The 26,845-nt window shown below is 38.6% G+C and overlaps 2 protein-coding genes and 1 long non-coding RNA gene across 6 annotated transcripts in view; 2 read left to right on the top strand and 1 right to left on the bottom strand.

Moving 5' to 3' along the window:
- The window catches only part of LOC311083639 (uncharacterized protein), a 38,948-nt gene extending 38,155 nt beyond the window's left edge, over positions 1–793 (top strand). For all 3 annotated transcript variants that reach the window (XM_084115330.1, XM_084115331.1, XM_084115332.1), the window contains one exon: positions 1–793. This exon is cut by the window's left edge and continues 183 nt beyond it. In XM_084115330.1, coding sequence (XP_083971456.1) covers positions 1–377 — 377 coding nt within the window. In that variant the 3' untranslated portion in view covers positions 378–793.
- A 5,389-nt stretch (positions 794–6,182) lies between these two features.
- Positions 6,183–26,845, bottom strand: part of LOC311083714 — a 176,974-nt gene continuing 156,311 nt past the window's right edge. Inside the window, exons 1-4 of one of the 2 annotated variants that reach the window (XR_014606345.1) lie at positions 10,648–11,187; positions 7,819–8,021; positions 6,914–7,073; positions 6,183–6,779 (exon numbers count right to left, since the gene is read on the bottom strand). This is a non-coding gene — a long non-coding RNA (uncharacterized lncRNA). Of the gene's footprint in view, positions 6,780–6,913; positions 7,074–7,818; positions 8,022–10,647; positions 11,188–26,845 lie in introns of those variants that run through there. The other variant, XR_014606344.1, reaches the window with a different exon arrangement.
- LOC311097266 (uncharacterized protein) lies at positions 17,530–25,827 on the top strand (the record flags this gene model as incomplete). The annotated part of the gene is made up of 7 exons (XM_084136820.1): positions 17,530–17,627; positions 18,040–18,675; positions 21,412–21,632; positions 22,098–22,283; positions 22,638–22,753; positions 22,994–23,128; positions 24,130–25,827. The coding sequence occupies 6 exons, from the start codon at positions 17,530–17,532 to the stop codon at positions 23,123–23,125; spliced, it is 1,389 nt and encodes a 462-aa protein (XP_083992946.1). The 3' UTR covers positions 23,126–23,128; positions 24,130–25,827.

Genomic DNA, 26,845 nt, shown 5'->3' with positions numbered 1-26,845 from the left:
AATGCAGTGGAGATTATACTGAAATATCAGTGTCATATAAAGGAATCAAGAGGAAAGGAGTGAGTGACTGTGAGTTTGGATATAATGAGAAGTCCTGGAGTCTGAGATGCTCTAATGATGGACTCACTGTCTGGCACAATAATAACTCCTCTGCTGTTTCTGCTGGATCCTGTAAGAGAGTAGGAGTGTTTGTGGACGTGTCGGCCGGCACTCTGTCCTTCTACAGCGTCTCACGCGACACACACACTCACACACACTTACACACATTCACACACACATTCACTGAACCCCTTTATGCTGGATTTGGATTTAGACTTTATGATGTTAAGTCTTCAGTGTCTCTGTGTCACATTAAACAACACACACACTCTGACTGACACACACACACACACTGTAAAGAAAATGTGGAACCATTTTACAGATTTTCATTTTTATCAGAAGTGTGTAATTACATAAACACACACACACACTAAATTGTCATTTCTCCAGTTGTGTAACTGATTGTGTGTGTTACTGCATTATCAGCGTTATTGATATTCACACACTTTATTTGTGCACAATGTGTTATTAAAATCCTTCAGATGATCTGATTAAAACTGCTGGATCTCACAGGATTATTATAATCAATAATGTGAGATGAATAACACATCATCTATATAATCATAGACTGTAAAATGAACATTAATCTACTGTCACCTCCAGTATTTCACTGTTAATTCACATGTTTTATTACAGTTTAATCATGTTATTGTAGTTTATGGTCAATAAACGCTTGTTCCTGTTTCAGTCTGAACATGTTTCTTCAGTTGTTGATCTTTGACTGTTATTTTCATTCATGATAAACGTTTGTCACCCTGAGTTTCACTGTTTTTACACGTTTGCTTTTTAATGTCCAGTTTTGACTGAATCACTTTATGAATCTTCATCAAAAGAGAGTTTGGACTGAATCTAATACAGAAGAACTGTTGAACAGGAAAGTAAATGAGTCTGGGACAAATAATCAAAGTCAAAAACACTTTATTTTAATGTGTAATTATATATTTAAGCACTGAGTAATATTAAGCACATGTGTGTCTACTGTAGGGTTATGGATAATCATATTGTTATTGCTCATATTTTAAAGTCCCATAGACTTTGCATTGTGACCAACTTTGACACTCGTATCTCTGAGCGAGGATTTCACAGAAACGTGTGATTTGCCACATTTGAAGAGGCTGACAGGCTCTGTAAGAACATGCCTCACAATGGGGTAAAAGTGTCACCCCTGGGGGGCAGGAGCTGCCCAAAGTCTCCCATTGACTTACTATGGTGAAGGACGGCCCATGAAACGCGTGTGTTTCTCCTACTATGGTGAATTACACAGGGATTTTGTATTGAACATAACTCTGGATCACAGTGTCATAGAGACAAGGGGGCGGGCTCATTTTACTCGGACGACCAATCAGTCTCTCAGGATCATTGTGAAGCTATCAAGCTACGCCCTAGCAACCATTTAGAGCACCTTAGCAACAAGTTCCATTGAAAGAGATCAAAGGGAGATCCGGATAGAAGTGTCATAGAAACATGAGGGTGGTCTCGTTTGACTCGGGCAGCAAACAGCCAATCATGAATCACCTCAACAGTTCCTAGCCCCGCCCTAGCAACCATTGTCGAACACCCTAGCAACCAACATCCAAAGAGGGATATCTTCCATTCTGAATGTCACAGAGGCGTGAGAGTTGGTTTATATCATTCACACTGACAAGCAGCCTTTGGAGTTTCTTCATTGGCAGCTGTCAAGCCGCTCCCTAGCAACCAAATAGAGCACCCTAGCAACCGTTTTGCAAGACCTATATCTCTGCATCAGAACATTGTATAAAGATGGTGGTTGGCTCTTTTGACTCATGCTAGCAAACAGGACTTCCAAAATGCTACACATGCTAGCTGTGAATAGCTACATGCTAACTGTAATTAGCTTAGGGTAAACATGATAAAAACAACTCAAAATGTGCTAGCATCATGCTAAAAAGATATTAGCAACATGCTAAGCATGCTATCAACATGCTAACATCATGCTAATCATATTAGCAACATGCTAATCATAGTAATTCATGCTAGAATGTAGTAAATCATGCTATTGTTGCACCCCTGGAACAGGGGAAAATAGACATAAATAAAATGAGACGACACAAACTCCTTGTTGTCTGTGTGCCAGCTGTATTGACTGTGTGAACTCATTTCTTTCTTTTTCAAAACAACAATAAAGAGAATTGAATGTATTCATCAATACATTAGTTCACATTAATATGCAGACAAATCAACATTGTTTAACAATGTATCACAACAGTCATCATAACTGTGATTTAAATAAATTTTTTATAACTTCACATTTTTTTATAACTGAATATGTATTAGCACTAAAGCTGCATTTTTAACATTTAGTCCTGTATCAACTTTTCTACAACTTCTTTAATACTAAAATAAAATGAAACACTCTTTCAGCAGTCACCCATCAACAGACAGACCAACCACGAAACACAGAAAAACAACATAGACTATATTCCACATAACATTTACTCCTAACCATTTCAGACAATAAATGGTATATAACGACATGATACATTCAGTTTAGCCCACAGTTTCCTCGTGGTTAGCATGTCAAACACACGATAATTAAACCATCAAATCTCACATTTTCATATATGTTCAGGAGAAATAATGAGCTTTACAACCACTGTATAGTTTTAGCTCACAACAGAAATTAATTTATAAATAGTCTATACCCGGAACAGGGGAAAATAGACATAAATAAAATGAGACGACACGAACTCCTTGTTGTCTGTGCGCCAGCTGTATTGACTGTGACGCAAAACATAGAGCGTGTCAGCGACTGCCTGCAGCCTTTGGCTTCCCCTAGTGGACATTTCCTCAATTACACTTCATTTTATTTCCTCAATTACACTTCATTTTATTTCCTCAATTACACTTCATTTTATTTCCTCACTTCATTTTTCTCTAGTATAAATCATATTGATTTTAACCACACTACACTATAATGTGATAATTTGTGGTAAATCATGTTAGAAACATGGTAAAAAATACTAGAACGTGGTATATCATGGAATCACAACATTGTTAATTGTTAATTGTGTTAGCATGTGCCCATGTGACACTGCAAGCACCACTCACATTTTCTTCAGGAAAATATACATTCGAGTGTATATTATTACAGTAAATACATGTAACATGTAACAATGACACTGTACAATAGTGTTACCAAAATAACTGTAAATAAAATACATTTATCAAGTTTTTAGAAATGTACACAGTTTTGTGTTTGTTTCATATGGTTTTAAAATATATATATATTGCAATTACAATTATCATTTTAAATTACAATAAAAAATAAATAAATGCTCATTATATTTATTTTTTCCAGGTCAGTTTATTTTAAATTAGATCTGGAGAAACTCAACAAACTAAACATGACAGAATCATCTGAGCAGAAAAGAGAAACTAAAAGAGAATCAAAATTGTTCCTCTTGTGGCCGTCAGTCATTAAGGATTGAAACGACATGAATATATGATGAATCTCTCTCTCTCTCAATATGTGCTTTATTGTCATGACAATTGTTCCAATGTATTGCCAAAGCATTCCCAATCACACACACATGTACATATACATACAATATATACACTGCTCAAAAAAAATAAAGGGAACACTTTTTAATCAGAGAATAGCATCAAGTCAGTTAAACTCCTGGGATATTGATCTGGTCAGTTAAGTAACAGAGGGGGTTGGTAATCAGTTTCAGCTGCTTTAGTGTTAATGAAATTAACAGCAGGTGCACTAGATGGGCAACAGTGAGACAACCCCCAAAACAGGAATGGTTTTACAGGTGGAGGCCACTGACATTTTTTCCCTACTCATCTTTTCGGACTGTTTTTCACCAGTTTTGCATTTGGCTAGGGTCAGTGTCACTACTGGTAGCATGAGGCGATACCTGGACCCTACAGAGGTTGCGCAGGCAGTCCAGCTCCTTCAGGATGGCTCATCAATACGTGCCATTACCAGAAGGTTTGCTGTGTCTCCCAGCACAGTCTCAAGAGCATGGAGGAGATTCCAGGAAGACAGACAGCTACTCTAGGAGAGCTGGATAGGGCCGTAGAAGGTCCTTAACCCATCAGCAGGACCGGTATCTGCTCCTTTGTGCGAGGAGGAACATGATGAGCACTGCCAGAGCCCTACAAAATGACCTCCATCAGGCCACTGGTGTGAATGTCTCTGACCAAACAATCAGAAACAGACTTCATGAGGGTGGCCTGAGGGCCCGACGTCTTCTAGTGGGCCCTGTGCTCACTGCCCAGCACCAGGGAGCTCGATTGGCATTTCCCATTGAACACCAGAATTGGCAGGTCCGCCACTGGTGCCCTGTGGTTTTCACAAATGAGAGCAGGTTCACCCTGAGCACGTGACAGACAGGAAAGGGTCTGGAGAAGCCGTGGAGAATGTTATGCTGCCTGTAACATCGTTCAGCATGACCGGTTTGGTGGTGGGTCAGTGAGGGTCTGGGGAGGCATATCCATGGAGGGACGCACAGACCTCTGCAGGCTAGACAATGGCACCCTGACTGCCATTAGGTATTGGGATGAAATCCTTGGATCCATTGTCAGACCCTATGCTGGTGCAGTGGGTCCTGGGTTCCTCCTGGTGCACAACAATGCCCGGCCTCATGTGGCGAGAGCATGCAGGCAGTTCCTGGAGGATGAAGCAATGATACCATTGAAGGGCCACCACGCTCACCTGACCTACATCCAATACAACACCTCTGGGACACTGTGTTTCGGTCCATCTGACATCACCTGGTTGCACCTCAGACTGTCCAGGAGCTCAGTGATGCGCTGGTCCAGATCTGGGAGGAAATACCCCAGGACACCATCCGTCGTCTCAGTATGAGCATGTCCCGACGTTGTCAGGCATGCATACAAGCACGTGGGGGCCATATAAACTACTGAGAACCATTTTGAGTTGCTGCAATAAAATTTCAGCAAAATTGACAAGCCTGCTGCATCTTTTTTCACTTAGATTTCCGGGGTGTCTTTGAATTCAATCCTCTGTAGGTTGATTATTTTCATTTCCATCAAACGATGTGGCATCCTTTTGTTCATAACACATTACCCAGTTCATATTAGTATAGATATCCAGCATGATATTTTTCCCCATTGAGATCTGATGTGTTTTCAAAGTGTTCCTTTAATTTTTTTGAGCAGTGTATATTTTGTATCAATTTTGAATTGATGGATAATATGTATTTTTTGTAAATGTAGTGTATTTGTTGTTTAGTGGTTGTTTTGAGTCTTTTGTTTTTGTTTTGTCGACCTGTCCAGGGACAACAGATGCAAATTAGCTGTTAGCTAACTCAGGGACAGCGCACAATTTAAACAATTGCACCAGTCAAATAAACAGTACAAATAAAAAATAAAATTAAAAATGTAAGTAGGACAATTAATCAACATTTCAGAATTCTATGAACAATTTAGAATTCTGTGTGTGTGAGAATGTGAGAGCGCGTCACTGACTTTTTCACATAGTAAATGAGTGTTGCTCAGTCTCCACTTCTCTCTGACATATATGTGTCTCTCTCTGGCCAGCCAGTTCTGTCTGTATCTCTCTCTCTCTCTCACACACACACACACACACACACACACACACACACACACATTCTTACATCTATTAGGACATTCATTAACAATTCATTGAACTGTCCTTACCCATCACAACTACACTAAGTGCCTAACCTGAACCCTGACCCTAAACCTGGTCACAGTTTTGCATTCCTGGAGTGTCAGATGACACAACACATGTAAAAAATGATCGGCTGAAAATTAGACTGATTATTTTTGACACATTTAGTAAATATTGCTTATTGCAACCAAAAGTGAAGAATCAAAAATGGACACAAACCTCTTTGTTCATCAGTATCTTCATGTTTCATGGTGCATTCATCGGAACAATAGCAAATGACATCTGGCCCAGTTGTGGCCCACATCTTCCAAATTCTTCTGGCCCACATGACGACTCAACCTGAGCGTGGCAGCTCGAAGTCAGCCACAACCGGGCCAGACGTGGGCCACATCTCAGAAATGGCATGGGCCACAACCGGGCCAGATCTAATTATCATATAATAAAGAAAATACTCAAATTATCAGTCAAAAGTGATTTAATAAATATAAATATTTCATGAATACATTTAAATTTATAAATAGTAATCAAAAACAGGAAACAATACATATTATAAATACATATTATATAAATATGACAAATATAAAATAAAACAGGCGGGGTCCAGAAGGGGAGGACTGCCAGAAACCAGAAGGTAGTCCAAAGAAAACAAATATTTATAAATAAAAATTAAAAACAGGAAACAATAAATATAATAAATACATTATATAAATATATACAATTAAACAGGCGGGGTCCAGAAGGGGAGGACTGCCAGAAACCAGTCCAAAGAAAACATTAGACCAAGGTCTACATACATATTATGAACAAGGTCAAGCAAGTGTCACTCAGAACCAGGAGACTTTAATAAACAAGTGCAGAATCAGATCTATAGTTCAGAAACAGAGCAAGGCAAAAGGGCAGTCCGTTGAACAGGCGAGTGCCAGAACCAGGAAACAGTCCATGTGTTTGTCTTGCCCGACGGCCTCCATCCCTGTCTGCGGAAAGCTGCAGCATCTCTTTATCCAGTTTTCTACTTCCTGGTCTGTTGCAGTGGAAGTCAAACGGTTTCTTCTGACTGCAGCGACAATGACCAACAGTAAATAAGAGAATTATTATTATTTATTATAAAATCTAACATTTATAGGGAATTGTTTTTTAGCTGACACCAAACACAAATAAAACACAGTAGTTAATTTCAGAAAGCCACACCATTAATTACAGTTTTCAGAGAGGCGTCTTTGAATGCCGCTTTTCCACTGATTTCCCTCCAGGTCATTTGCCGGGTCATGTCGTTTGATAGAAGGAAGCTCAGAATCCGCCATACACTTTCCTTTACTGTTGTGCCTCCCCTCAAGGCTAACGTGTTTATCTGGAAAAATAAATATATGCACAAATAAAGGAACAAGCAAACATCATACTTGATTATAATGTTCAAAAACGGGGTGGGCTTTTACCGGTCAATATAACAGTTCATTTGAATTTATTTAGCCTATAAAAGGATAGAAGAATAGCCGTTTCTGTTTAGAAGAGCATAAAAGTGCGTCCATCCATCATAAAAGTGCTCCACACAGCTCTGGGGGGTTAATGAAGGCTCTTTGAAGCGAAGCGATGCGTTAGTATAAGAAAAATAAAGAGCTTCCAGCAGACAGGCCTTGGACAATATACAGCCATTCACTGCCATTATAAAGCTTGGAAGAGCCAGGACATTATTTTAATATAACTGATTGTATTTGTGTGAAAGAATAATGTTATATACACCTAGGATGACTTGAGGGTGAGTAAATCATTAGCTAATTTACATTCATTTCAGTTCCTTCAGCAGTAGGAGGAACTTATTCACCACCATCAATCTCATTGGTTAGTGCTAACTATGACCATCCACATTCTGACTTCAGCAAATCAGTTAGAGTGAGTACAGTTGCCGCTTCTTCACCAAGCCAAACCTTTCTTGTTGCTTAACCAGTCCATGTCGAACCGGCCCAGCCAGTACAGATATGACTTTAACATGTGCTTGACTACCTTCTGTACCATGAACAATGAACAAAAGATGAAAACACTGACACAGTTACAGTAATTGAGGAGTTAAATTGTTCTATTGAAATATGAACTCTTACCACAGCTGTCTTGTAGTCTTCCTGCTGCAGCCGCCCCTCAATGACCTGAAGCTGTTGAAAACTTGACAGTGGAAAACAGTCTGTGTTTAATGTTGGGCTGTCTTCTGTAGTTGAGCATTTTTTGAGGTCGTAGACCAATTTAACCAATGTGCCCATCTGTTCTTTAATCATTTCTTGGTTTGCAAGAATTTTGCGTATCCAAGCTATAAAAAAAAAAAAGATATGAAAAAAAAAATGCATATTATTGTGTAAAAAAAAAAAAAAAAAAAGCATTAAAAAAAAAAAAGTCAGTACCACCCTTCACTGAAGCCAGTGTGAGATGATGCTAAAGAGGGGAACACCACAACAATATATTAGTTTGAACATGTTAGAAGGAAGTAAAACTCTTTTTTACTCTATGGCTCTGCAGATTTGGTTGTACATAATTTGGTTTAATAGGTTAACGAGTAAAACACGGTCAGTTTTAGAACTTTAATTGTTGTGAAAGATAACGCATGTTGTGTAACAGTATTTTGGATATATGCGTAAACCTGTAAGATTTGAATGCAGTGTTAGTGAACTGACTCAGTATTACTTGCAACTTAAGACCTCTGCCTCTCCATGTCTAAAGTGTGGGGTCGATTCCTTGCTGTCAAGGCTAATTAGTGGGAAAGGCCAAAGTTTAGCAGTAGATTTTAGCACATGTTATATGGGTAAAATATGGGTATGGGTTAAATGGGAAGAAAAGGTTTTATCGTAAGTTTACGGGTTACTGATGTCTGTTTCAATGGTGTTGATGTCCTCCTTTGGTTGCTGTGGATTTGTTTTTGGCCCCTGATGGCATCAAAACAAGCCATAAATAATGTCACCCCTGAATTTGGCTAACATTAGAGATTAACACAAAACACAAATATATAAGCTGTGTCTGAAATCGCTCTCTATCCACTATATAGTGCACTATTTAGGGTGTCGGCCATTTTGTAGTGATGTCCGAATTTTGAATGAACGACATCATTCCCTACATTTGTTCACTACTTTTACCCACAATCCTCTCTGAACTAGAGCGTACATCCGATGTACACTTGCTGAAGCACAATTTCCCACAATCCAATGCGTAGAGGACTGAGCTCGCATGAAAGTGCGGGAGCGAGTGAGTTTAAACCAGAGATTACTTTACAGCCGTCTTATTTCTGCTTTAACATTTATTTAATCCTTATTTTTAACATTTTTATTATTCTTAATCATTACTTGAATAAAACTTATTCAAATATTGAAACAATATATAGATGACTTGTTAAAATTAAATGAAATATTAAGGTAATTTTTTTATTAAAATATTATTTAGGCATTAAAACATGTGTTTTAACTCGTTAAACTGTAAGGAATAGATGATAATTTGGTGGATGATTTGAACAATATTCGTTGATCATCTGTCATTCGAGTGTAATCATAACGGTCGCCTCAACGACCCTGTCATCTGTGAACGTGAGTTTAACAATTTCAATCGATGAAACTACAAAGCTGGCACGGAGGTATATACAAAATAAAGTCAATATGATTGTTGTTAATATTATTTTATAAAGTAAGTAACATGTAAGATAAAAGGAGTTTTATCACGTGTGACGAAGCCTTTACTGCGACAGCTCCAGCTCTCCGGCGCGCAGTGTAAACGCCAGCGTCCGAATTCACTCACTTATTTTCGTTCACTCCTTGCAGATATAGTGCACTCAAACGCCATACACTATTATATAGGGATTAGTGAATGAGTGAACGGTTTCAGACACAGCTATAAACATTCGAAGCTAAAAAACATTATAATCCAGTCATTTTAAGCCAAAATGGGGGTCAACCTAGGACAAATTGCAACAGAAGCAAACTCAACTGATTGTGTATCCTCAATATGTCCTGAGTAAAGAAAAAAAAAAAAAAAATTTAAAAAAGCCCTGAAGAATCCCATTGGGGATTATACATAAAGAAAGTAGGACTTTACACCAGCCTTTATTAATTATTATTGCAGAGATGGGGTTTGGGGCTGGGTCCGTGGGACTGTTTCTAGGGGTTCACTTTTTATTTTACCTTCCTTTTGTCTTCTTCATTCTCCTTACCCCTTCTCTCCTGTTCCCTCAGACTCGTCCCCCAGAAACAGTCCCACAGACCCAGTCCCAAACCCCATCTCTGCAATAATAATTAATAAAGGCTGGTTTAAAGTACTTCCTTCTATGTATTAATGCTCATGGGTAGCCTAAACAGGTTCCATTCGGACCTTAAAGGGGTGGTAAAACGCCTTTTTCGAAGGCTTGATTGTGTTTGTGGGGTGCACTGTAACATGTGTTCATGCTTCGTTTTTAAAAATTCGCATTATTTTTCACATATTTAACCATTATTCTACACTGCTCTGTCCCTCGTAAAAACGGTCGGATGATTTCCGCGTTCTATGACACTGTTACTTTTGTATATTTAGACCGATTGTAGCAATATCTGTCGCCTGAACTATTAATCCAATACGAACACTAAACACTGGCTTTACAACAGTAGCCAAATCAAACACAAACCATGTTTAGCATGCCTGTAGATAAACAAGCATGTAGATAAACAATACATAAAAGCTATAGTCAAAGAATAATTTACACTGATCCCATAAACGACAACAACCACGAACATTACAAGTTCGCTGCGCTGGTGACATTAAACAGAAGTTTGTATGTGTTTGTCGGATAAGTATGAATTAACAGTAGCATTTAACAAATTAACAATTAACGTTGTCCTTCGTTTACTTCCTTGCAACAACGTACAATTAACAATACGAACTATTACAGGAAAACACAACGACGAAAAAGAAATCATACTTACAGGTTGTGGCCCGTAAACAGTTTCTGTTTTTAAAGTTGGAGCTGCTCCATCAAGCCGTTGTGCGAATCCTTCATCGGAGGAGGGGTTTATGTAAATATTGGGCTTAGTGATGTCAGCAAGCCCGCAGGAATGTCGTGTAGTCCCTACTGGCCGTTTTTTGTAGTTCTTAGAAATTGATTTTTTAAAAGCAAATATCTCCCTTTGCTTTAAACTTTTACAGTTGTAACTTTGCAGATGTTGTTTATGCTCAAACAGCAACATTACACACTAACTAAAGTTAGAAAAGTGAAATCGTGTTTTACCACCCCTTTAATTAAGGTACTACTCAACCATTTGGTAGACCACACTTTAAGTCACTATATTTCATTGAAAAATGCATCAAGCTCAACTCAACCTGAATGAGCCATCTCTATCGTTTGGTGTAGTTGTGCAATGCTAAAGAAATCCACTAGATGGCGCTGTGTCTGTGAGCAGCCTTTTCAGTGTTCCTTCAAACAGCACGTGACACAGCGAAAACTCACTCATCCTTTGATGACGCATATCAGCGGGACTTTTAAAGGTAAGACTATTTTATTTACTAAATTAATAACATAAGTCTAAATAAGTGGTTCAGATGACCAAACCAAGGTTTTCTTGCATAATTAACATTTTAATTGTTTAGTCAGACATATACATTCATAAATCTGGGATTATATTAAACGTTGATGTTCTGTATGTTGAATATGAATATAAACAATTATATGTGCACACCTATAACTGCGCTTTGAATGAGATTGAATCACATGCTAAATGACCGATCTACCCAGTACTCTCATTCACGAACGAAAGTACCAGTTAGTTCAATTCGTTCACGAACGAGATCTCTCTCTCGTTCAGACTCAAAACAGAGCGATCTCAGTCAGTGATGGGCATATTCGTTCAGTAGATCCAACCAAATACATGCCACTTCACAGCCCGAACTGAAATGCTATTGGCTGACGTTACGCAAATGAGACCTAACCAATACTGTCATATTTTTTTGGTTTGTTTTAGTTTTTAGAGAAGTGCATATGACATGAATAAAACGTAATGAATTCATTTTTGATAATACAAAATGAACACAAGTAGTCAAGTAAATTGTTCAAAGTGCAAAATACCACAAAACTAAGACTAAAACACACAAACAAAATATAAGAAAAGCAGGTAATGAGAAGTGTAAATTTAAATCAAGTAAGCAGTCAAGTGTACCCCCCTTAGCTCAAACCAAGTAAAAAATGACGATGTTAATTTGTCTTTGTTATATTTAACCATTAGCTTGCGTTATAAACCTGTTTTCATTACAATGGTAAAGTGTAAATTTGTTTCTTTGATGCAAACATGCTAACTACACAAACCTAGCTCTATCGGTTCGCCATCATTATCGTTCAAACAACTGGTTATTTTCGTTCATGTACCAGTTCGTTCAACTCGTTCACAAACGATAAGATCTCTCTCGTTCAGACTCAAAAGCAACTCGGTCACAGTCAGTGAAGGGCGTATTCGTTCACTACATCCAACAAATCATGCTCCGTCACATCTCATACTCGAAGGCTATTGGCTCGAGGTTCATTCTTTGACGGGTTGAAAACACCGGTTCACTGAGCTGCACATGCGCTGCTAATAGCGCCGCACTGCTGGAGGGAGGGATTTCACATTTCAGTGAACGAGAAATATGAGTCGTGAATGGATTACGTGAACGAGAACGATTCGTTCACCTAAAGGATTCGTTCAAAAAGAACGATTCGTTCACGAACGTAACATCACTACTGTTAGTTCACCTCAACTCCTGATCCGAGACGTTCTTTCCTTTGCAACTTCATATTTATCACGTTTGTTCTCCTCCTCTCGTGTCTCGAGACGTCAGTTGTCGACTCGTCAGTGTCTGACTCTGATCTGTCTGCTGGGCCGTGCCGTGTGTGATACAGCAGGGCCGGAAACAGAAATGATTAGTTCATCTTTCGAGTCTCGAGTTCGGGTCCGAGTCTTTCGTTCTTCCTGTCAGTCCCATAGAGGCTATGCTGTCAGTAACGGAAAGAGAAAAGATTAGTTCATCTCTCGAGTCTTCGGGTTCGAGTCGTTCGTTCTTCTAGCCACAAACCCATAGCACTATGCAGAAACAGAAATGATTAGTTCATTTTTTTCGAGTCTTCGGGTTTGAGTCCTTCGTTCTTTTGTCATGTGACCGCTGGTATCTCGCATCAAATACAACATTGGATTCGTATTCAGGGATACAAACATGTACGGTCAAAAAAGAGAGAGGTTATCGAAGCCCTCGCCCCGCAGCAAATATCCAGATACTTGCATAATTGTGACGAATTTAATCCTTTATAAGTTATCATTTTGCAGTGTAAGATTACAGTTAACATCATTAAATATTACATAAATGTATTACTATGTATTTTTATTAAATTTAGTGAGTGTATAAATCAGTAGCAAAAAGTAATTCTTGAAAAAATCTGCACAGTAATTTTATAAAATCTAAACATGTTAATAAAAACAAATTACTGTAACGTAAATGACTCTGGGTTAATGCGAATTAGCTCAAGGATATAGGGAATTTTGGAAATATTAATAATCATAACTCATGGTCATAATTCATAAATCGCATATACATTTACTTTATCAATAATCGGTATTTACCTCTTGGCTGGCCTGGTCTCTTTTATCAATCAGTCACTTGTCCAGCAAATGTATGTAAGATAGACGGTGTCCTGTTTGTGCTGCGTCTTCCGGTGTTGCGGGAAGCTTAAAAGGCTCACTGAATGTAACGTTTACGGAAAATAAGATTCATCTCCCGTGAAGGAAGAGGCAAATATATATAACTTAGTTGCAAAGAACGGCAGCTACGACTCGAACATGTGTTTGTCCGAGGGAGAAGGCCGGAGCCTTTTCAGATGTTCCTTGGAGAAGCGTTGCGCCGGGGAGAAGAGGAAGAAGGGTGAGAGAGAGAGAGCGTGAGAGAGAAGGCGAGTAAGAACTTTTAAAGGGAATCTGCTTACGCCCTCTTTTCGGGACAACAGCAAATCGGACCTTCTGATCTGAGGCGGGAAAAAGTTTCTTTGTTTGTGAGGAAACGCCTACTTTGACTTTATCATGTGAGAAATAGAATTCGTATTTTCTCTCTCAGAAAGATAATACCCATAAGAATACATTTCATTGTAATCTCATACATATATGCAATTCCGTGAGATCACTACGAATAGAATGAGACCAGAAATGGCGTGTACAGAATATGGGAATACAGATATGCATTTCAAATGTAGAATTCTGGGCATTTTAGGTGTCAATTGATTTCTGTGATGCAACATAGACATCTCAATCTGCCATGGAAATTATACACATAAAAATACATATCAAAAGCATTAGTAATGGCTTGTTATATAGGAAAAGTCTGTTTCAAAGTCCACGAGTGTGTTTGTGTGTGTGTGCGTTGGAATGTCACGAGTCTGTAAAGTCACTGGGAGTTCATGCTGAACTGGGGGGGATTCCTGCCACACCGGCGCTGGTGAATTACCCCCGTAGGGAGTAATAACCAGAGCTCGTCTTCCTAAGGACAAAGAAGATGTGTTCGACACCCTCATGATTCACTTAATTTGAAAAGCAGCTGGCCGGATGTCAATAGCCGCTTTCCGACCGGAGGAACCTTTTCACAGTTCCTAGAACTATTGGCTAAAGTACCCGGATGTCGGCGTGTTCGCACCGCAGGAACTAGGAACGATTTTAGTTCTAGGAACTCCATTTGGAGGAACTAATTTGGGTCCTACTTCAGAGTAGGGTCTAAACCAGCACTATAGGAACTATCCGTGACGTTAGTGTACGCTGATTGACCGAACGCACGCGGAACACCAGCACCCGCCATTTTTAAAACGGCTAGAATGTAAACACACAGATTATAGCCTATATATTTACTCCATAAACTAACTATAAAACATGGAAAACAGTGATAGATGAGCCTCTAAACCTTTATGCTGAAGAGAAAATCCAACGCAACTTTGAGGGGACCAAGTCAAACATGATTATGTTTATCTGCCCAGCAACACTGGACATCAACCACACGGCATAGGCTAATAACCTTTTTTTCATATACTGTCTACTTTCTATAACAGTTCTATCTAATAACATATTAAACAGTACTGTTAGACAGATCGCTAACTAATAAACACAGAGAATGCGAGCATTGTTTGCTCTGGCGTTCTCAGCGCCGCCAAAATAAAGGTCCGTCGCGCCGTCAAAATAAAAGTCGCCGTGCTTGCGTCACTCCCTTACCCCTCCTACCAGTTCCTATGGCCACTTGGCCAGTGCGAACGCAAACAGCAAAACCGAGTTTGGGGGAGAGTAGTTCTTAGAACTGTTTAGAAGTGGACAGTTCCTAGAACTAAGTTCCTGTAACTACTTGGTCGGAAAGCGGCTATTGTTGCTACATTACTATTAGTACTCTTATAAAATTCAATCAGGCAATCATACATTTCACCATTTTATATTTATATATTAATGTCAAGAATTCAGAAGTGTATATATTTATATAGCCTACACTACACAGAAATAATATACAATTAAATTATGCTTATTTTAAATGTATTGAGCAGGCTAGGTATAAAAAGAAATATAGGCTTTTAATAATCTTTCAGTGCGCAAAACCATGAAAATATGAAACGCTTCAAAACAGAGCGCACAAAGCGATTATGCGCATCGCGGGTGCAGAATAATGTGCTCAAAGCAACATGGAGTCACAGTGTGCACAAGTGCGCATTTAAAAGTTCACGGCGCAAAGCGAAGAAATGTTGAGCGCACAAATCCTAGTGTCTATCTGTCCAACAGTTTATTGATCATTTGTTTCTTCACAGCTGTTTGAATACCGAGTGGAGAATGATTGACAGGCGCAGAGGAGGGAAAATGAGTTTCCGTAAACTTTAATGATGTAAATAGACTTCTGTCCATCACATTAAGCTATGGAATGGCTTCAGATGACTGTCACCCAAACTGACGTGAGAAAAGCGGGAGGCGCCGAAAAGCGCGCTGTTTGCATCCCTGATGTTGCGTAATGCGCATGCGCGGTCAACGCAAAATGAACGAATCACTCCGAGACAACTCGGTAGTCCCGAGTCATATTAAAGATTCGTCCAAAATGAACAAATCGTTCATGAACGACACATCACTAAGTTAAACACAAGAAGGCTACTAGTGAGTCTCCGTGACGAGTCTGACAGGGATTTCGAGATCGCCCAAAATTTCCTAGATTCGGCTTTTGCGTTCTACAGTCGCCATTCATCATGTTTATCAATTTCCTTATCAATGCACATCAACCAATAACTTGGCGTTCATGTAAACACTACATTCAGATTCACTAATCAGAATGAATTCAGTTAGACTGAAACAAAAGGTGTGCATGTAAACAATGGATGCCGACTGCAGAAAGCAAAAAGCTGAATACCGGACATTTTGGACGATCTCGGCGGCCGGACGTGTCCGGGAAAAATAGGATGGTAACCCCTAATACTTTCTCCTACTACTCAGCTTTCTCCACAGAACAAGAGCCTGTTAGCTTAGCTTCCAAATAAAAGATATCTGACACTATCTGTGTACACTGTGTACATGCTTTGAGTGAGATCGCACCCTCATATGGGCGGTTTGAACACATGCGGGACAGCGCCTTCTACTGGCTGTAGTCTTTAGCCTTTGGACAAAAAATCCTCCGATGACGCAAAATGACAATTTTTGCGTCATCTGAGGATTTTTTTCAGACAAAAAATAAGTAAATCTCTCATCTCGGGGGATATGAGGGGGGAAAGCAGGGTAATTTGAAAATACTACAGGTTTTCTACTGATACAAAGCTTAATGCTAAATCCTGAAGTATCCCTTTAAATCATTACATTTACCTCAGAAGAGCCAATCAATGTCCAAAAACTTGGTATTTAGCTAGAAAAATAAACTTTAGAGACAATTTTGTCTTTGCATTTTGACAAATATATATATTGCATATTCATTGTATTTTTACTTAGCCTATTTTAGCCTGTTTAATGTATGTTTGAATAAATTCGTCATGTTTTTTTTGACAGCGACCATTTAAATGTTTTTACTTCAAATAACAATTAGAAACACTGTCAATAAAGTTATTAAAGCATTATTAGAAAAAAAACGTTGTGCAATTTAAATGTAAGTTGCCTATACAAATCAGTACATTTTTTTTACTGTAATATTAATGTACCAACATGGGTTCCTTGTATAGCTTAAAGCATTAGTTTAAATAACATTAAAATAACCTGTAGTGTACCTGATACGTGCCAATTAATCATTAAATCGAAATCGAATAAAATTGTGACATTTGTCAATGCCAAGCCCTGCTTGTAAGGCTGGAAGCTTACGCTGCTATTTTAAAACCAATAATGACGTGTATAATTCAAATATTTATCTGACTCCAATATAATTAATCTGACTCTATTAAAGTTGTTGTTATTCTTTGACCTCTTATTCTTTAAATGTGAAGGTCTTTCTATCAGCTCTGATAGGAATACGTAGGATTTAACCTGAACGTTTAGATAACGAAAGTTATAATCACTTTATAATAATCACTTTAGCTTTAAACATCATCAGTGATAAAAGGAAAGATTATCAAAGCCTTTAAAGCAGACAAAGCCTTTAAATTAAGTCACATGTTTAAATGTACAGACAGTAGAATGGAACAACATACTGTATAGAGAACTTAGTAGTAACAAATAATGCACTGTTGTGCAGACAAGGCCGTAAAAACCTTTCTCAGTATGAGGTTACGCACCGGTGTGTGCGGGAGTGGCAGGGGTTAAAGCCTTTCTCCTAGATCAACAGTTACCTTTCCTCCTTATACCCTGAGCAAAACATTGTTAAACATGAGTGGAATACCAACACTGAAGGCAGGAAACCAAAAGATGAGGCAAATGGGTGGAGATCAAGAGGGGGAGAAGAACATTAACATATTCTCCTCAATGTGTGTTTAAGCAATAGTACCTAGAATAGAATAGGATACTTTAAAATCTCTATTAGGTTCACCACGTTCAGTTTATAAGCTGTCGGGTGAGACCAAACATGGCATAATTACATATTAGAACACACTAGTAAATAAACAGTATGTAGTTGAAAGCATATGTCCTGTGAAGACAGAACAATCCTGTGCCTGGAGTGTCCCAACAGTCCATATTGATGAAATCCCCTTGCGCTAGATAGGCATTAGCATACTGTGATGATGAAGGCCATTGTGCCACGTTTAATTCACATGTATACCTTTTAAAAGGAATTCTACCCTTATTCGTAACATTAACAAGTCGATAGTAAAATAAAAAACGAAGTACATCTGTCATCTCAACGTCTAACAATTAAAGTGTTTCTGTCCTTTGCTCCAGATTTTCAACTCATTCGCTCAACCTGCAGTCTCCACCTTCAACTCGCCTCCCTAAAGATTCAAGTCCCCTTAAACAGCCCTCCTCCACTCTGAAGCCGCCCGCTCATGCTCTCTACACACAGACCAATGGCGTTCAGCCCCAGCCAGCCCGTACACACAAACCAATCCAGAGCGAGATGATCCTGTCTGCCTCATCCACAGGACTCCCCCAGGAGCTCGCCAGTCCCACGCTAAAAAAGAAGAAAAAGAAACTAAAACGACGACATTCGGAAGTAGAGCAGGACGCCCCTAAAGCCTCACCCCCAGAAGAACCAAAGCCAAGTACTGAACACAGGCAGAAGAAGAGGAAGAAGAAGAAGAGGAAACGAGAGCTGGAGGAAGATGGTCTTGAGGTCCAGAGGGAGTGTGTGCAGTCTCATCTCGAGCCCCATCAAGATGAGGACTGGTGTCTCGGAGAAACTTGGAGCATCACCTCAGAAGCCAAGGGAAATGAGATCAAGTCGTCTAAAGCAGCGGAGAATTGTCAGACCGAACCTCAGTCAGTGCCTCCGCTTGACCCCGTCCCGAAGAAGAAGAAGAAACACAAACTTCTGGAGCCGCTGGAAGAGCTCAGCAATGGAGTCACAGTCTCAAAGTGGTAAGTTGGTTATTGAAAAGTTTAACCACAGCTGTTCAGGGGTGTGTTTCCTGTACAACAGCGTAACTCGCTGCTTTACTGCCGTAGTACGATGCATCGTTGAAGAAATCAACTAGCTAGTTACAACTGTTTCCTGAAACCGTATTTTTGCAAAGTGGTCGTTCAACCACGCTGGTTAATGAGGTCACGCAGCTGTTGGAGTAATTACTTATTTTAATGAATCTGTTTGAGATTGAATTAACGCTAGATGTTTCACTATAAATTACGGACATGGCATCTGAGGACTTTTTCTCATTTTTCTCAGTTATTTTGCTTTATTTCCAGATTCAATCATAGGCTCGTTCTTGCGTACCAGAGCACTTTTGCACACGCGCACTCTTCAAAAACAACACTTTAAATCTCTTGACAAACAAAAAGACGTAAATTACATTAGTATGTATTCTAAATAAAAGATACAGATTGTACTGAATGTCAGCTTGCTTATTTTGCTCAAGATAAGGATTTATTAAGTCCACATGTCATGCAAACAAGAAACTCTGCTTCTAACCACAGATCGAGTGCTGTCATACCACACAAGTTTGCGATGCTGTTTGTGAATGTACGTTAGAATGATGGTTTTGGGAAAAACAGAATACCCAAATATTCTTGATCAGCATGTTCTGTGCATGCAGTTTGTAAGGGAAAAAAAAAAATCTAGAGACACTAAAAAAAATTTAGCGTCAGTACTATACTGAACAAAATTAGAAACGCAACCCATTTTTTTATGAGCTGACCTCAAAGATCTAAGACTTTTTCTATGTACACAAAAGGCCTATTTCTCTCAAATATTGTTCACAAATCTGTCTAAATCTGTGTTAGTGAGCACTTCTCCTTTGCCGAGATGATCCATTCACCTCACAGGTGTGGCATATCAAGATGCTGATTAGACAGCATGATTATTGCACAGGTGTGCCTTAGGCTGGCCACAATAAAAGGCCACTCTAAAATGTGCAGTTTTATCACACAGCACAATGCCACACGTGTCGCAAGTTTTGAGGGAGCGTGCAATAGGCATGCTGACTGCAAGAATGTCCATCAGAGCTGTTGCCCGTGAATTGAATGTTCATTTCTCTACCATAAGCCGTCTCCAAAGGCGTTTCAGAGAATTTGGCAGTACGTCCAACCGGCCTCACAACCGCAGACCACGTGTAACCACACCAGCCCAGGACCTCCACATCCAGCATCTTCACCTCCAAGATCGTCTGAGACCAGCCACCTGGACAGCTGCTGCAACAATCGTTTTGCATAACCAAAGAATTTCTGCACAACCTGTCAGAAACCATCTCAGGGAAGCTTATCTGCATGCTTGTGGTCCTCATCGGGGTCTCAACCTGACTGCAGTTCGTCATCGTGACCGACTTAAGTGGGCAAATGCACACCTGTGCAATAATAATTGATATGCCACTGCTGTGAGGTGGATGGATTATCTTGGCAAAGGAGAAGTGCTCACTTATACAGATTTGTGAACAATATTTGAGAGAAATAGGCCTTATGTGTACACAGAAAAAGTCTTAGATCTTTGAGTTCAGCTCATGAAAAATGGGGGCAAAAACAAAAGTTTTGCATTTATAATTTTGTTCCGTGTACATTAAACTACACACTCTCTCTCTCTCTCTCTCTCTCTCTCTCTCTCTCTCTCTCTCTCTCTCTCTATATATATCTATATATATATATATATATATATATATATATATATATATACAGTGCTATGCATAAGTTTAGACACCCATGCTAAAGTTGACTAAAAAGAGGAATAAAAAATCATCTTTTGGAAATTTAACTTAATGCCTTAATTTAAAAAATTAGGAAAAATCCAACCTTTAAAGACACCAATTTTCTTTGTGAATGAATAATGTATCGTGAATAAATAAATGTTCTTCCTTAAAATGGGTCCTTAGCATGGGTGTCTAAACTTATGCATAGCACTGTATATATATAATGTATAATAATGCAATGGGGGATTATTTGTGGGGATTATTATCTGATAATGCCAAATGTCTTATGTTACCAGTAAAAAGTTGTTATTTTAAATATATCTAGTCACTGACAGAGCGCAAGCATTTTCGTCTAAAATAATTCTGTTTTTCAGCTTCAAAATCATGAATATTTTTATTCTAGTGTCTCTATTGTCCTGTGCTTTGGGTTTCCAGCATCAAGTCCAAGCCTATTCATTTATGAACCCCCAATGTAATCAAGTTAATTTTTCGTTAACCTTATACCAAATGTCTTGGAGTATCACAATAATATCGTATTGTGAGTTCAGTATCGCGATATGTATCGAATCATGACATGAGGAGGGTATTGTTACACCCCTAATACAAACACATTTCATCACTCTCATTTATAACTTCTGAAGTGAAGTAGCACAGACATTGGACAAAGATGAAACTTTCTAATGTGCATGTTTTGACTGCTTGTGTCAATGGAGGACATTTTAAACGCTATTTGATTGGCTGTATTTATCAAAACTTAATGGGCTTTACACAAATTTTGCTACAACTTTGCACCCAACCAAAAGGCATTTTAAACTTTTATAGTATAACTTATTTTGTAGTTTAAGTCTGTGCCATTATTTAAAGAATTACAATGGTTTCTAAATTCCTGTTTAATATCGTATCTCTTTGAATGTGCATATCATTTAAGTACAGTACATCTACCTTCATTTAACCTGGTAAATGGCTTCTTCTTTTCATCCAGTGCTGTTGTAAAAGAGGTTGGTGGTACAAACTCAAAGACAAAGGACCTAGAAGAGACCAGGAAGAAGAAGAAAAAGAGGAAACTAAAAGACTTCAGAGAAGAGGAGGAGAAGCCGAGGAATGAAGAAGAACTTCACAGGGAGCTTCGAGAGACCAATGGAGACGAGTCTCCTAGTCAGATGGGAAATACGAATACGCAGAAACCTAGTAAACCCAATACAGGTATAAACACATTTGCTGCCGTAAGATCATAGACAATATGAGGGGTTTTAGTGTTTTAGATGGTATTGATTAGTGGAAACAAACATTTCCCTTATTATTGATCAAGCTTTTGGTTTTATTAGGTCTTTACTTCTAAAAGCTAGCTTTTGCTTGATGGGCTTATATTCATCCAAGTCATATTTCACCACAAAACCAACAGGACGAAAAGACAATTATGCAATGCAAAAAGATTTAAAGAATGCAAGTTTTTGTCAGGACAAGCTTCTGCTCCTCTGCTTGAAGCACATCAATCCATCACACTTTACTATTTACTTAAGGTTGAATTACATTCGTAATGGACTTCAAATGAACTATACACCAGAACACACTTAAAAAAATTTTATGTGGCTTTGGCTTTGGTTCTTGGTGTGCACCAATATCTGACATCATATTTCATAGTTAACCTTCTGGGCTTTTCTGTCACAGCTGCAGTGTTCGTTTGGGACAGCCAGGTTCAGGACGGCTACAAGCGCAAGCAGAGCCTTCAGGAAGCCGAGGGCGTGTCGAGGAAAGGCTCGTGCTCCGCTCCTATTGGCTGGGATGGCAAGAAAAGCTGTGATGTTGTCGAGGAGCTCCTCAAGAACTCCTCAGATAAAGCCTATGGAACTGAGGGTGAGTTGTCGGTCAGAAGTCAACCGAACCTTGTGTGCAAAACTTCTCAGCTTTCCTGACAGTTGGAGAGGTTAGGATTTATTTCTGAATCTTAACATGTTTATCTATATCTCAAAAGCTAATGGACAATTTCTGTTTCTGTTCCGATGCATTTCAATGGGACAGTGTGTGCTTGTTTCCTCGTTCAGATGGGAAAAACAATAAATACTTGGCAGTTGAATTATTAAATTTACCTTTTTTCTTATGAAGCAGTTTTTGTGAGGAATTAAGATCATAGTCCTCAGTTGCTCATATGCTTGAATTCTTAGCATGACCTGAAATATTGACAGTGTTTTGAATAATTTCCTCCTCCAGTTCTCAGTTGGGATGGAGATCCGTCGGCCATCAGCAGAGACGCCAGAGAAGATGTACGCGATGCCAAAAACGACACTGTCCTTGACGAGTGGGACAGGGAGTTTGACAGTGGAAAAGTGAGGACTACAACTTGGACTTCAATATTTCAATATTTTTGAGCATTACTTGCACCAGGAAACTCATTTTGACTGGAAATGACTATGGTTGCATCTTAGACTGCTAGTCGGTGGAATATTTTACTTCTTTTTCATTTTTTTTTTTTTTTTAAACAAAATGTATGTATACTGTGAACAGTGTTTTATTTATTACCTAGTACAGCACAATAAACTGAGTTATTTCATTTCCCTCTCGATTAGGTGAAGAAAATGAAAAAATACAAAAAGGAGAAGAGGAGGAATGGAAACGTCTTCCAGAAGATCCAAGAGCGTCGTAACATGTGGTCGGTCACGCCGGGAGGCAGGCGGAGCAGTCTGGGCTATCGCCACTGAAAGGTGCTCGGACGGTTTTTGTTTTTCTCCTCAGTTCAAACAAACACTCTTTTTCTATGCAATGTTACAAAAGTATTAAACTATTGTCCATCCTTTTTTATCATACTTTTGAAATTTGTCACATTTTAATGTTTGATTTGACTTAAGTTTACATTAAAAATTTATCGAAGAAAAAAAAGAATTACCGTTTTACTTCTGTTAAACATTTTCAATAAACAAACAGTGGTCTCTCAACTTTGCCAATCTCATAAATGACACTGAAGACACCGGTCAAGTAGAGGTGTCTTGACCTCTACGACCAAAATGTTATTTCCCGATATGAGATCTTATTTCACGATAACAATATATCATAAAATAGTTATTTTGTGTGTTATCATCTAATTTCTGTTATTAAAAATAAGAAAAAAGCAGCAAATTACAAACAATAGGATAAAAATATTATATTATTAATTAAATATGAATTGTTAAAATATAATTTTGCTTTAAATCTAATTAAGTTTTTCAGGTACAATGTTTTTTTACATGTAGTTAGAATTAGTACAGAAATGTAATTAAATGTAAAAATAAAATATTGCGTAGTCACATTAATGACACAAAGCAGCAGGTTTATTAGGCTGCTGTCACTTTAAGAGCAAACACACAAATCCAATACACTGATGCACATCCGGTTTACACCCAACTGTTTACTTTCACGTGAGACATAACTGGCTGCGTTCACATGAATACTCCACACGACGGCCATTTTGACATAATTGTGTGTGTCCATTCAGGCCAGTGTCTCATCACAACTAAAGTTGATCATTTGCATCTCTTTTTAAGTCTTGTGATTTTAAACCATTCCAATTTAAAGCAAACTCTTTGTCTTTACTAATAGGCAGACTTAAAATTTCAGAATTACTTATATGTATATATTATAAATTGATCATAGCCATTAGTGGGAACTTGGAGAATAACAAGAATGTTCTTATCTGTTTGTAACGAGCCCTTTCACTGTCTTTCTGCAGTTTTGAAATGCGGATCCCGTGTGTGTTTCTCCTGACCAGACCAGTTGCCTTATTGGATCAGAAGCAGTCGGATCTGTCTCAGATTCCTCTGAAGTCCACCCAGAATGCAGCAGTACTGTGAAATAAAGCGATGAGGCTGAGGCTTTAGTCACCGTCTGAAATCCAAAATATACGCCACTAAAGGTGCCATTATGATCTTCGAATCATAGCAAATGTGGCACACTGTAGAGTCGGCACCCTGTTAACCTTTGATGGTCTCAGTTATTCTTATTGTAATAAGAACAGATGTTCACCAGGGCCAGATTTATCGAGGCGAGACTTGGCGATCATTCGGGCTGTAATGGCCAATGGTGCGTGATCTGAGGGCTTCTGTCGAGAGGAGAAACAGGAAAATTAAGCCCCTCCCTCCAATGTTTTTAAGCATAATTTGTCTTGACTCAACAAATAACATCATTGTTCCCATTAGGGAACTTTTGCTCACTTGGTTATTTTGCTTTTTCATATTTGAGCCGGTCACTATTAGGCAGTTCTTTGCCTGTGTTGCCTTTTAGTTTGCCACAGGCACACGGCCCTGGTGTCTTACATTGCAATACATTTATTGCTTGTGATTGTATATTTTCATGTCTTGCCTGCTTGAATACTAGCCCATCCTCCCCAACTTTTGCAGTGTTTTTTTTTCTTCATCAAACAGAACTCTATTCAATAACATTTTTGAAGTGAAACGAGTCTCTTGTGGGAATTTCCGCTGTCTCTATAAAGCATCTCTTCAGATTTCCCAAAACGTCACCATTTCCAGTCAGACGACGTGGTCTTTTATGCACAGTGCTGCATACAACAATGCAATACATTTCATCCATGTGAGCTAAAAAAAAAACATGGGCCTTAACACAAACCACTGTGTTTTGCCAGGTGGGGTGAATTCCTGAATAATCGGAGTATCCCCTTTGTCTTTGATTTAGCGTGTCCCATCCTCTTTTCTACTCTCTATGCAACAACAGCAATCCCATGGATGCTCTAGTCCAGGGAAAGACTCTCCAAAAGCTGGTCCAAACATCATCTCTGTGAGCTGTAAACACCCTGTCATGTTCCACGTCTGTTAACGGTGCATTGGGTCAAAATGATGATGTACATGCTTATCCACTGAAGAGCTGTCATAGGAGTAAACCAATGTTGACGCTTTCCTATTTAGAACATTGTACAGTCTTACCTTGTGCTCTCTGTGACCCCCTCCAGTCGTTCTTGTTGTTAAACACCATCCCTTTCACGACTCCTTGGGTTTTAGAAAAGTTGCCTTGGTTTAATTTTTAAAAATGAATAGAACATATTGCGAATTATACTTATTGAAACATGTTAAAATGCACATTGCTAAACGGAAGCCTAATGTATTTAAGGTCTGTGGAATTGTAAATGGGAAGTTCTATTAAAACAATAGATTTGTGTTTGAAAGACTGCTCTGAGGTCATGTTCAGGAGCCAGACAAAGACTTCCCTATGCGTTCTGTAGGATGTCTGTATTCTCTTAGAAATTCACTTGAGATAGGTTATTTTCAAAGAGGTTGGATGCTGAAGAACAGTGTCTTTGTCATATTTGAATTGATGGTTCTGTATCTAATGCCTTTTCTGAAAAGAAGTCATTCAGTATTGCAAATACATAAATATAGATATACTTGGTGCAATAAAGTTGTGACTTTTGTGAAAAGCTGGTTTTTGGGTTGTTTTCTTTAATGCTCTTAGTCAATCTAAAAACAGAAAACATGACTTGGGATCAGTTTCTTATACAAAGCTATCATATGGCTTCAGAAGACTTTGGATATAATGCACAATTTTCATGTAGCACTTTTATGATGTTTTTTTAACATCCTCATTTGGACATTTCAATGTGAATATACTTATACGCTGAAATGGTTTACGAATATATACCATGTGTTAAGATTACTGTATTGATTTATAATGAACACACTTGTCAGAACCGAGCAACTTTGGGAACCATGAACACATAGAGGCTGTGTTCGAAACCGCATACTTAGTAGGTACTTAATTTCAAAAATTTACTTACTTAACGAGCGCTAGGTACTTTATAACCTGATCACGTTAAGTATGAATGCGCTTCGGGGGATTCGGGACATCTTCCATGTTGACATTATCATGTAACCTATGATGTTATCACAAGCGCAACAACTTATAATATATGAGCGACAGGTTTAATTAATCTATCTGTAAATATCTTGATGTTGATGAAAATTATATATTTTAGTAAAACAAGCAAAATGTAATTTGTTTTATCATATGGCATGCATGAATACACACTAGACAATTGCAGCCAAAGTGAATACATCTCCATTTTCAGTCAAGCAATAAATTAATGCATGCATTAAATAATTATATTTTATTTACTGACAACAATATGAAACATGAATAAATGAGTAAAAGAATGAATAAATGTAACCATCACAATAAATAAATGCATATACAAGTCAACACATGAAACAAAAAGCTTTATTCATACTGCTTTTAGGGGCTCAAAAAGCCACATCCTACTGCCATCTCAACACAGCGCTTCTCATTCTGTGGCTTTATTCTGATGAATCAGCTGACCACCGTAACCACCTTCACCTCTCTCTGCTGTCCATCATGTCCCTCATCGCTGCAGTCAGACTGGGATCTGATCATGAATGGGAAAGGGACATCAAGGCTATCCTTGCCTGAGTGCACCATCA

The sequence above is a fragment of the Abramis brama genome, assembly GCF_963993115.1.
Source record: "Abramis brama genome assembly, chromosome: 1".
NCBI classification, from domain to species: domain Eukaryota; kingdom Metazoa; phylum Chordata; class Actinopteri; order Cypriniformes; family Leuciscidae; genus Abramis; species Abramis brama.
This window is presented reverse-complemented; position numbering and strand designations above follow the sequence as displayed.